At 51.1% G+C, this 11449-nt stretch overlaps 1 protein-coding gene across 1 annotated transcript; it reads left to right on the top strand.

The window, feature by feature from the left end:
- The first annotated feature begins 285 nt into the window (after positions 1 to 285).
- Positions 286 to 7073, top strand: CHST7 (carbohydrate sulfotransferase 7). Its single transcript, XM_069769961.1, has 2 exons — positions 286 to 2494; positions 2936 to 7073. Exon 1 carries the CDS (start codon positions 425 to 427, stop codon positions 1850 to 1852), a length of 1428 nt encoding a protein of 475 aa, XP_069626062.1. The 5' UTR covers positions 286 to 424; the 3' UTR covers positions 1853 to 2494; positions 2936 to 7073.
- Positions 7074 to 11449: the final 4376 nt, after the last annotated feature.

Genomic DNA, 11449 nt, shown 5'->3' with positions numbered 1-11449 from the left:
AGGGGAGGGAGGGAGGGAAGGGGCCGGGCGACGGGTGGTCCGGAGCCCCGGCAGCGGCGGCAGCGGTAGCCCGCGCCCCGCCGGCGGCGGCTCCTCGGGCGGCGGCGGGGGCAGGTGCGGGCGCTTCCGCGTCGCGCTGCGAGGAGGAGGAGGAGGAGGAGGAGAAGGAGGAGGAGGAGGAGGACGAGGAGGAGGAGGAGGAGGACGAGGAGGAGGAGGCGGCCCGAGGGCGGGCGGGTGGCGGGGCCGGCCGCCCGAGCCTGGCCGGCGTGCCCGTGGGCGTGCTCCCCGGCGGGGAGGGCCGCCCGCAGCCTACACCCCCCGCCGCCGCTAACTTTGCCTCTTCGCGAAGAGCCGCCCGCCGGCAGCCAGAGGGTCGGCGGAGCCCCGGCGGTCCGGAGAAAGCCCCCCCCCCCCCCCCGCGATGAAGGGCCGCCGGCGGTGGCGGTGGCGGGGGGAGCACCGCCGCTTCGCCGCGGTGCTGGTGCTGTACACGCTGCTGCTGCTCCTGCTGGTGCCCTACGCGCTGGACTACGGGGCCAGGCGGGGGCGGGCGGACGAGGAGCCGCTGCTGCGGCGCTGCCCCAGCCTGGAGGAGGCGCTGAGCGAGTGGGGCTGGGAGCAGCGGCAGCCGCCGCTGGACGAGGAGGAGGAGGGCGGCGGCGGCGGCACGGCCGGGGCGGCGGGGAACGGCAGCGCGGCGGCGGGGAAGCGGCACATCTACCTGCACGCCACCTGGCGCACGGGCTCCTCCTTCCTGGGGGAGCTCTTCAACCAGCACCCCGACGTCTTCTACCTCTACGAGCCCATGTGGCACCTGTGGCAGGCCCTCTACCCGGGGGACGCGCTGAGCCTGCAGGGCGCCCTCCGCGACATGCTGCGCGCCCTCTTCCGATGCGACTTCTCGGTCCTGCGCCTCTACGCCGCCCCGCCCGGGCCCCGCGACCCGCTGGCCCCCGCCCCGCCCGCCGCCGCCAACCTCACCACGGCCGGCATCTTCGGCTGGCGGACCAACAAGGTGATCTGCTCGCCGCCGCTCTGCCCCGCCGCCCCGCGGCCCCGCCGGGAGATCGGCCTCGTCGACGGCGCCGCCTGCGAGGAGACGTGCCCGCCGCGGGCGCTGCGGGAGCTGGAGGCCGAGTGCCGCAAGTACCCGGTGGTGGTCATCAAGGACGTGCGCCTGCTGGAGCTGGGCGCCCTGCTGCCGCTGCTGCGGGAGCCCGGCCTCAACCTGCGGGTGGTGCAGCTCTTCCGCGACCCCCGCGCCGTCCACAACTCCCGCCTGAAGGCCAGGCAGGCGCTGCTGCGGGAGAGCATCCAGGTGCTGCGCAGCCGCCACCGCGCCGAGCCGCGGGGGCCGCCCCGCCACCACCAGCCGCCGCCGCCGCCGCAGCAGCTCCTGCTGCCGCCCGGCCTGCTGGGCGGCGGGCGGGCGCCGCAGCCGCAGCACCGCGCCGAGTTCTTCCTCGGCGGCGCCCTGGAGGTCATCTGCCAGGCCTGGCTCCGCGACCTCCTCCTGGCCCGCCGCGCCCCGGCCTGGCTCCGCCGCCGCTACACGCAGCTGCGCTACGAGGACCTGGTGCGGGAGCCCCGCGCCCAGCTGCGCCGCCTGCTGCGCTTCGCCGGGCTGCCCGTGCCGCCCGCGCTGGAGGCCTTCGTGCTCAACATGACGCGCGGCGCCGCCTACTCCTCCGACCGGCCCTTCCTCATCTCCGCCCGCGACGCGCGGGAGGCCATCCACGCCTGGCGGGAGCGCCTCAGCCGACAGCAGGTGCGGCAGGTGGAGGCCGCCTGCGGCGAGGCCATGAGCCTCCTCGCCTACCCCCTCAGCGGTGGCGGCGACGCCCGGTAGCGAGCCCGCCGCCGGGCGAGGGCCGGACCGGCGGAGGCGGCGCTGGAGGGGACGGGGGGCGGCCCACGGGCCCGAGGGCGGCGGGGGCCCGAGGGCGGCGGGGGCCAGGCTCAGCCACGGCGGCCCGCCGCTGGCGGGAGAGCCGAGCGCGGGGCTTCGTGGCCGGCGTGGCGGCCGCCCGCCGCTCGCCTCACGGGCCGGGCGCGCCCGCGCAGGGAGGGCGGCCCTGGCGGAGGCAAAGCCGCCTCGCCTCAGGCGCCGGCAGCGCTGTGGGGTCCAGACCCAGCCCCGATGACTTCCCCGCCGTTGGCTTCAGCGGGGCTGCGTTTGCTCCCGGGGCCGGGGCGCGTGGAGAGGGCACGGCGGAGGTTGTGTTGAAGAGGAAGGTGTGGCGAGAGGCGTCGATCTCGGAGCCCTTTCGAGGTGAAACCGCGACCACGTGCAAAGCACGGGGCGTTCTCCAGAAAAACTGCCTCACAGCTCAAAACGTCCCCCGAACGAAGGCGCTCGGCAAGGAACTGGAGGGCTTGAACGGTGTGGCTGCGAGAGCGTCGCCTTTCCCGAGCGCCGAAGCACGCTCGGCTCGCTCCTGCCGCTACTGAGACACGCGCGAGGGGCTTCTGTGAAGTTCGCTGTGCCGAGGTCAGTGCAGGCCTGGACAGGCAGGAGGGTGCCGGCCGCAGGGGAGGACTCGGCTCGCCTGCTCCCAGCCGGCCGCCGGGCTCTCTGCGGGGCTCGGCTCTGCCCGTACGGGTCGCTGATGCTCTGGGTAGGGGGTAGCGGCCGAGGGAGGGGGAACCGTGTCTCACTCCGTCCATCGTTTGGAGCGGCGGGCGTGTGGAGGCGGTCAGCATTCGCCTGCTTCCATGTTTCAAAGATGTTTGTGGCAGAAATCTTTGCTTTTCTACAGAAATCTGTAATTCTTTTTAAAGTAGGATTATTTTTTTTTTAATATATTGATATAGTTAGGTGGTGATACTCATGTGAGATACAGGTGACTAACATGCTTCTTGGGGACACGCGTTGGGGTGACTGTAACTGGAAGGTGAACGAACACTCAGTATTTCCATTTTGTTTTCTCAGCCATATGAGAGAATCACTTTTCTTCCCTGGCTTCCGGGCTGACACATTGTGCCGTGCACAGGGTCCTCCTGGTCACATCCCTTCCGAACAATAACATCCTCTCAGCTGGCAACTCCTGGACAAAAGCAAATGTTTCCTAAGAGGCTAAGACAAATTAATCACAGAGTTCCCAAATAAAAGCTTGAATTTAAAATAAAAAAGAAAAGCTTAAGTTTCATTTGGGGTTTTAAAATGACATTTTCCTGTAGTTGTCCTGCAACTTGTATGAGAAGGGTGTGCATGTGTGTGTGTATCTGCGAGTACCTTTTTTCCTTATTTATTCTCTTTGGGGATAGAGGGTTCAGTTGTAATTTAGGGATGCAGTATTGTAACTTCTTAGAGACTGCTTCTGAGTCCATTACAGCCTGGCAGCGTTTAAACAGCCCCACAAGAGTATACAGGGTTATAGGGATGTTTACATGCTGTCCTCAACTACAAACTGAGAACATGAACTTCAAATGGAGGATAATCCAGGATCAGGAAGAAAGCAATATTTATATAAAGTGCTGGAAGTAAAGGCAGTTCAAAAATGTTACGTTCTTTTGGGGGAAATGTTTGAACTGCATTGTAGGTTTTCGTGCTCTGAATATTGTGCTGTAAAACATGTCAGTGAGTTAGGATGAACCTTTGTTTATTTTAGCTCTTTTTCTTCCTTGACCCTGCCACCTGAGAGTGCATTGGCACAAGAAGCAGGTTTCTTTCATTATCTGACAGAAAAATGTAGTCATAAAAATGTTTTTGAGTAGATCTATCCATTTCACAGTAGCATGCTTCAAACAATTCCACATCCTTTGGCTTCTGCTTGAAGCAGAAATTACAGGGCCTCGTTTTGTGCTGGAACAACCTTTCGTATTATGTAAAGGATGTTTCTGTATTCTCTCACAGGCACTGTGACAGCAAAATTTGTTCCTGGGTGTTCTACCGGTATTTAATAATGGTATTTATATAGGTGGACAATACCTGTATCAATGCCTTGATAACCTGTGTCGGGTAACCTATTTTGGAAAGCTTCTCTGGGAATACACCCAGCCTGGCTTGTACTGACAGGTTTGGGAAGAAGATAAGATTTTCTTGCGTGCCAAAAGTTGATACGGTACTTATTTTCTTATGTCAGATGGGAGATTAAAATCCCATATATCTTGCTGATTTGGTTTTAGCAAGTTGCAGTCACAGATTTGTACAGTGCAACTGTTAAGCATTCACTTCACCGTGACGGGGAATCTCATCTTGCTGTTTCAGGTGGTAAATGTCTTTCATAAGAAGTTTTTAGAAATCCACGCTTAGTTTCACTTGCCCTGGTTCATCATGTTGAAGAAAGAAGTGTTGCCATCAAGCTTAACTTGATGCCTATAGCTGGGAAGAAATACACTAATTGCAAATTATTTAGTATTTTCTGAAGCAGTTTCTGTGTTTGACATCATAGATGCATTTTCTGTATCAAGACTTACTTTTCTCAGCAGAAGTTGTTCACTAACAAACACAGTTGCTCTTTATTAGTGATTAATTCAGTTTTTTTCTCATACCAAGCTGTTCTTGTAAGTTTTTTTGTGTACTGTGAAAAGGGGTCTGTTGGGCAAAGTGTACAAAATACAGCAAGTGCGATTTGTGGTTTGCATTCAGGACGCCTGAGTTCATTAGAAGAGTCTTCAAAACAATCCACAGGGAATATCCAAAGCTGAAAAAGGAGTAAGAAACCCCGAGTGGGATCTTAGAGCAGGATGTGCAAGAGCATCTAAGGCTGGATGTTGGTTGCTTAATGACTGATGTTGCAACATCTGTGCTTCAGTCCCTAGAAGGCTTTCTAAAATTCCCCTGCCTAAGGAGGACAACTAAGGCTCACCAACAAATGCATCTCATTTTTCTCTTCAAGGCGTTTTGATGGTGTTGGAAAGCATCATTGAGGATGCTTACAGTATATACTTGTTGGCCTTGAAACTTGTACCTTGAAGAAGAAAAAAAAAAAGTACTGTCAGATCTCAGTGTTGGTACTTACCTGAACAGACAGAAACAGGTCTGATTAGGACAACCAGTGTGGAATTTCACTGGCAGTTGTCTTTGGAAGTAAGCAGAACTTGCTGAAAGCAGGACACCCATGGTTAAACTGCATTTTGAGAGCAGCTGGACATTTATGGCTTGGTCACCAGCTTTTTTTAGTGTTACTGGGCTCAACTGAGACATTGAAGTAAAGTCCCAGTTCTACTGAATGAGATAGAAAACCAAACTATAATTGCATCTTTTAGAGCAGAGGGTGGCATGATAAGCAAGGGAACAATAAACACATTTTATAGCCAGGCTGAACTTGGCAGGCTCAGAATCGGAGAGCAGGACTGAGCTACAGAGTTGTACTAGTTCAGACTGAGATTTGGGAAAAATACCTACTTTATGCTACATTACATATAATGAATTAACAACTGTAATATATTAAAAAGTCATAGTGCGAAGTGGGAACAAAACTGAGAAATGCTCTTAAGACTTATTTCTATCATCTGTTTTTACTTAACTTCTGGTCATCATGTGTCTGCCTTAAGGGAGGTAGAAACTTGAGTACTGTAATTGTACGTAAAAGGCTGTGATATTTCCACACTGGAATTGTTAATTGCTCTCTTACAACATTATATCTGTATTTAAATTGTTGCTTTTGGGGAGACAACTGTAGTGACATACTTGTGGGAAACACTGCAAGTCCAGGAACAAGAAATACTTAGCCCCTGCCTTACTTTTACTCCCTAGAACATTACTGACGGAGTCCTTGTAGATATCCACGGTATGTACTTGCATACTTCAGATACAACAGAAACAGTTTACTAGCTCCCTCAGTTGCAATATCTAACAGAAGTCTTAGAACGGTTGTGGATTTATTTATTTAACAATTTCAGTATTGCATGGGTTATTTTAGCCCCCCTCCCCGAATCAGTTTGTGCATGAAGAAAAATTTCTGAGTTTCAACATTAAGTTCTCAATATCACCAGTTTCAGTAAGCCTGATGACAAAACAGTGCAGAATTTCTGGGTTTATTATGGTAATGCAATTAAACAACATTTCAGTGAAGACGTGAGCTCCTGAAACACTAAGCCAACAAGCCTGACAGCACGTTCTGTTCCTTTCTTGAACACAGAAGAGTGGCCGCTGAGAGTCTCTGATGGTATCTGGAGTACAAGGACAGTGAGAACGGTGCATGTCATTTCTCAGAACCACCCTGTGATCCACGCAGCACTAGGACTACCTTAGATATTATTTTGCCATTCCTATTTAACTTGACATGACACCTACCACCATGGAGAAGGATATGGGAAAAATACGATTGTCAAAGCAAATCTTGCACTAGTAGAAGTTTTCAACACCTCACTGGCTATGTGTGTGTGAGTGGGGGGCCAGGGTCCAGATTGTCCTTCTCTTGACTGTGGTTTAAAGAGATGAAGGTTAAGTCCAAGCTTGTTAAGGTGGTGGGTTTTGATGACTAAGGGACCTGTTGCTTGTGGCTGAGGCGTATCTCTGGCACTCTTGGCTCCGGACAACAGGCTGGAAGCTGATTAACATTTCAGTACCTACAATCTGTCGGGGTATTGAGTACCAGGGAGTTCGTGGTTCCAGCACTGAGGCGTTGAGCAATCCTGCTGACCTACGGCACCTGCAGCGCCATTTCTTGGTGTTGGTAAATGGGAATCGGCTCTTTCCCTGGCACTTCTAAATTTGTTGTCCTGTTTTTAATTGCCAGACTTCAGCTGTATGTCAGCTGAAAGTTTTCATCTTGGGCTTAAGGTTTAAATCTCTTTGGGGAACTTCAGTCAAAACTGCATGTTCTTTTGAACCCAGGGTTAGGATGTGGTGGTCTTTTGCCTGTGTTCAAATACCCTTAAAGATGTTTCTTTGAATCATTTGTCACTTCAGTGCTTTGGGACAGGAACTCCAGTTCGGGTAGGGGAAATGACCTCTGTGTAGAGGGTGCCCCCCATGTTTTGTCTTTACCTCTGCCTTCTATTCTGATTTGGCCAAATATGTTAATGTTTGTAAAAAACAGATAGCATGTGCTCAGTAAAAGTGATTTTGGTATGTGTGTGTATCTTTATACCAAATAAAATCTGCATTGGTTTTATCTTCACTGAGCATGCTCAAACCTCTTTCTTTCCCACAGAAATGCTCAGCGTGGTACCAGACATACGGCAGTGGGCATCAAAGCTGGGGCTGCAGCGGTGGGGCTGAGCAGGGAGGAGTCTGCCATTCCTGCGCTCCTGCTGATGCCTTCTCTAGCCCCTCTTTCCCTGTTGCTGGTAGTCCTAAGGAAGACTCCCAAATCCAGCGTTCAGCTTTCCAGTGCTTAATAATGGAAGGGACTATAGGTGAGAGGGAGAAGACATTGATGACGGATGGGGTAAACATGAGGGAGCAGGGGAAAAGAATTGCCTTTGAGTTGTAGAGGGTGGGATTTGTTGGGCAAAGGGCTTGGGTGTGAGAGGGATGAAGGACTGGGATTTGATGAGGAGGGGCAGCTGGAAGCGGGGACTGGTTTAATTGGAAAAGGCAGCTAAGAGCATGTGGGAGTGAAGGAAGGGACATGGAGAGAGCAATCTGGCAGAAGTAGGGACCAAGAGCTGGGCTACAGGGAGGTGCTGGGTATTGCCCTGAGAGCATTGTTTGGAGGAGATGGAGGGGGAGAGCTCAGGGGGATGGAGAGCAGGGTGAGGCTGAATCCGAATTGTAGAGGGAAAACTGGTAGCTCTTCCAAGTCAGGTCTTCCCGCTTCTCTCTTCAAATGGCTGTGCAGACAACTGACGGTGGACCAGCCTCTCCGGTGGAGTGCTGATCCATAGGGCAATGGTGACTTGCCTTCCACGATCCCTTTCTCAGCCATACAAATGCATTTTTCCTGCAAACCAGACTCCTCTCTTCCCCTCTGCATAAGGAATTTATTGACTGCCCCACAGCTCTCCTAGCAGCATCAGGGTGGGAGGCATGGGAATTAGTGCTTTCCTGCAAAACTGAAGTTGTAAAGCTTAAACTTGTAAAAATAGAGTCTTCCCCCACCTCCTGATACTGTCAGGCCAGCTTGTGAGTACCAGGGATGATGTGAGAGCTGTCTCAGCCAGCTGCCTTTGCCGGAGGTGCATTTGGGAGTGCCTTCGTGGTCCCTTCTGCGGTGGGCATTACCACCAGCCGCCAGAACAGAGGGGTCTGGAGGACGTCCTTGGCCATGTCCTTGGTTCAAGTGACAGATGTTTGCACACTGGTTTTGGAAGTCCCATTCTGGCAGTGACTCATGTGTATATCACTGACATCTATTGTTTTCAGTATGAGCTTTTTAAAAAATGCCAGGAAACCTCTAGTGTGTGCACACTGTTACAGGGACGTCCACTGTCTGTGCTGCAAAGTCAAGCACTGAAGGAAATCTGCTGCCTCCCCTTTCATGCTTCTTGACAGTCATATGTCACAGGTGGTTGGGTTCTGTTTTCCTCTACAGACAGTACTTGGTCAACACACAAGATTAGACCCATCTGGGGCAGGAGTGGGTCGTGCAACGCGTCTGGCACTGTGAGGATTGCCTGGTCTGTGGCAGAAGTTAGAAAACACGCAGGAATCCGGTAGGAGACTGAAGGAGGAGAAAGGATGGGGGCAGTGTCTTATGGTTGAGATATTCAAGAGCTCTCAGAGGAACTGGACTCGGTCCCTGGCACCAGACTATCTGTGAGATGTTAGACAAATAAGTTAGTTTTTCTGAACAGGCCAAGTCCATATCAGGCTGCCAGAAGCTGAGTGACGCATTTGGTATGCTGGAGTTGGCTTTGCAGAACTGCTGTAGCTGCAGTCAGCGTGCGGGTGTGCCTGGTCGGGGAGCACCGGTGGCTGACGGGGTGACTCTGAACCCCTCAGTGAGCTGGTTGTGGGGAGGGCAAATGTGCAGTGGCACTAACATGTTCTCTGTCCTAGCCACCCAAGTGCCAAGGGGATGAATTCAGCGTTTTAATAGATACAGAGAAATGTTAAGTGAAATAACAGCCCTCTGTCTTCTGTCTTGGAGAAGACTAAGCTGTGTGGTTTATTTAGCCTCAAAGTCAAGGTTGAAAGAGGACAGCGGTGCATAGCAGCGTGAGCAGCAGTGTGGGAGAGAGGTAATCAAGCTACGGACAATACTGGCATAAGAACAGATTTTTTGTACATGAGCAATGAATCACTTCAGCCTGGAAGTTGGAAGAAGGGTTTTTTTAAACCATGAGAACAGTGTCGCAGGATGGGAGAGAAAAAAGACAACCAATTTCAAAAGACAACTCCATTAAATTAGAAATAGAAAGGAACTGATGTGGTAGAGAACCATGTTATGGCAAGATAGGAAGCTGTGTGGTCCAGGAGCCCTGTGATCCCTGGAAAGTTCTGTACAGAGCGCTGAAGTCTCCTGAAGAATCAGCTTTAATGTACAAAAAGACCTGAGCCCTGGTTTAAAGATGCTTTGTACATTTTGTTTGTGCTCTGTGAAAAGGAAGCAACGGTGACCTTCACAGAAATGTTGTAAAATAGTTTGTTCTGGAGTACTCTGCAATAGGTTAATGTCTCATAACATTTCCTAGGAGGAAATCTGGTAATTTTGGCTTTGCCAGTATTTGAATAAAATATATTAGAGCTGTACAATAAATCAAGAGGACAACAAACGCCACACCATTAACTCAGTAATTTTTGCCCTGTTTTTTTGAGAAGGCAGGAGCTGAGGGAAAAGGAAAGGCGGCATGTGTTTGTATAAGCAAAAGCTGTGTGGTTGTTCGCTTGCAATGGGTAGAAATCCCAGCGGTGTAGGCAAGCGTAGGGAGTGGGGTCATACAGCCCTAGCACTACCCTGCCTGTGGATGACCTGTCTTTAATGTTTTGCCATAGATCTGTGAAGTGATTATGCACACGCATGAAACAGTATGAGTTTCAGGTATGCTTTGGATAGCATTTAAAGTGCAGCAAAGATGTAAGTGCACTTGTTAAAATAATGGGAAAGGGCTGCAGGAGCTCAGCCTAAGGACAGCAGAGGCCTCTGATGGAAGTTTTGGAAATCCTTCCTCAGCTTTTAGACAGTCATTTCAGCTGCTGCTTGAGAAGGGATGACTTGGGTCAATTGTCTCCTCCCCCTTGTTTTTTTCTAAAACCAGTTTAAGAACAATTAGCGATACCTAACTTTATCTCAAATGGATTTAAAGATGATAGGATGGGACATTTGTCACCTGCCCCAAGTTGTTCTTAAAATCATTAAGGATGGAGAACTTCCTGTCCTCCAGCAGTCACTTACTCCAGTATGTCAGGACATCCACTGTTAAAAAGCGCTCTCTACCATCTATTTGAATCATTGATTCAGTTTAAGCCTATTACTTCTCTTACTGGCTGCAGAAAACAGCCTGCTGCCATTTCTTTGTGCTTAGTCTTACCACAAGCTTGTAATTATATAATTCATTTTTACACAACAACAACAAAACCCCTAATCAGCTTTCAAGCCTATTAGTTTCCAGTTCAGGCCTCAGTTTAACAATAAAGTGCTTTGGTTCGTTCATCCTTTCATATTGAGCAACTTCCACACTCCACCTGACACAAGCCCCAGAACTACTCCCAGTTCTGCCTTAATGCCACCAGATCAGATCATCAGATAAATATTTTAGTTTCATACTTCTGCCCTGGAAAACGCCCATCCTACTGCTTTTAGCTCTCCACTGTAGGTTAACGTGTTGCTTGTGAACTGGTAATGCTAACCTTGGAGAAAACAGCTAGTAAGCAGTTTTAAGACTGAATAAACTCAGCTTATTTCTAAACTGAGTTTTAAGTTGCTTGGAGCTGTCAAAGCTTATCCAGTCACGCCTGTACCTACAGCTCCACAGACTCCTGCCAGGAGGAATTCCAGCTCCGAGACACTGAGCTCCCCGGGGCTGCCCCAGGAGCACTCCTCAGCGGGTGGAGGCAGAGTGTGAAACCCCTTTACTGGCAACAGAGTAGGTGGGTGATGCCCCAGTCCTCGTGGCAAACATCCCACTCTTCTGAAGAGTTAGGCTGTGCGTTTAGTAAAGTTTATTTTTAAATTCTTTACTATTGCATGGGAGTGGAAGGTCCAGGGATAAGCAGAAGTCTCTTGTGATCTGTTACAGAACAGCTAGAATAATTTTGAGGTAGGCATTTAATTAATAGAACTTTTTCATCTTCTAACAATGCTTTGATCTGGGGAATGCAGAAGCAGTATACGGCTCTACAGACTAATTCCCAAGACTTATTTCTGAATGTCTGCAGGGCTTCATCACTGCTCTACCCATGAACTGTTCATTCCATATTGAGTGGTTTTAAACCAGTAAAGGTAAAAACGATCTGGGGAAGGTGATAGTTACTCCTTAAACTAAAGCAGCTGTAGTACGAGAAGCATCTAACTGTGAGAAGTAATTTGAATACCTGTAATGGCATAAGTGCTATTAATACAGAGCAAAGTTTACATCCTTTGGACAGTCAGGTTTGGAATAACTGCCAAAA

Source organism: Haliaeetus albicilla, chromosome 25 (genome assembly GCF_947461875.1).
Source record: "Haliaeetus albicilla chromosome 25, bHalAlb1.1, whole genome shotgun sequence".
NCBI lineage: Eukaryota > Metazoa > Chordata > Aves > Accipitriformes > Accipitridae > Haliaeetus > Haliaeetus albicilla.
The sequence above is the reverse complement of the archived record's forward strand: the minus strand, read 5'-3'. Positions and strand labels throughout refer to the sequence as shown.

Bases quoted from the DNA above. Each gene is read 5' to 3' on its own strand.
- CHST7 (XM_069769961.1), top strand. From the start codon at position 425: ATGAAGGGCCGCCGGCGGTGGCGGTGGCGGGGGGAGCACCGCCGCTTC.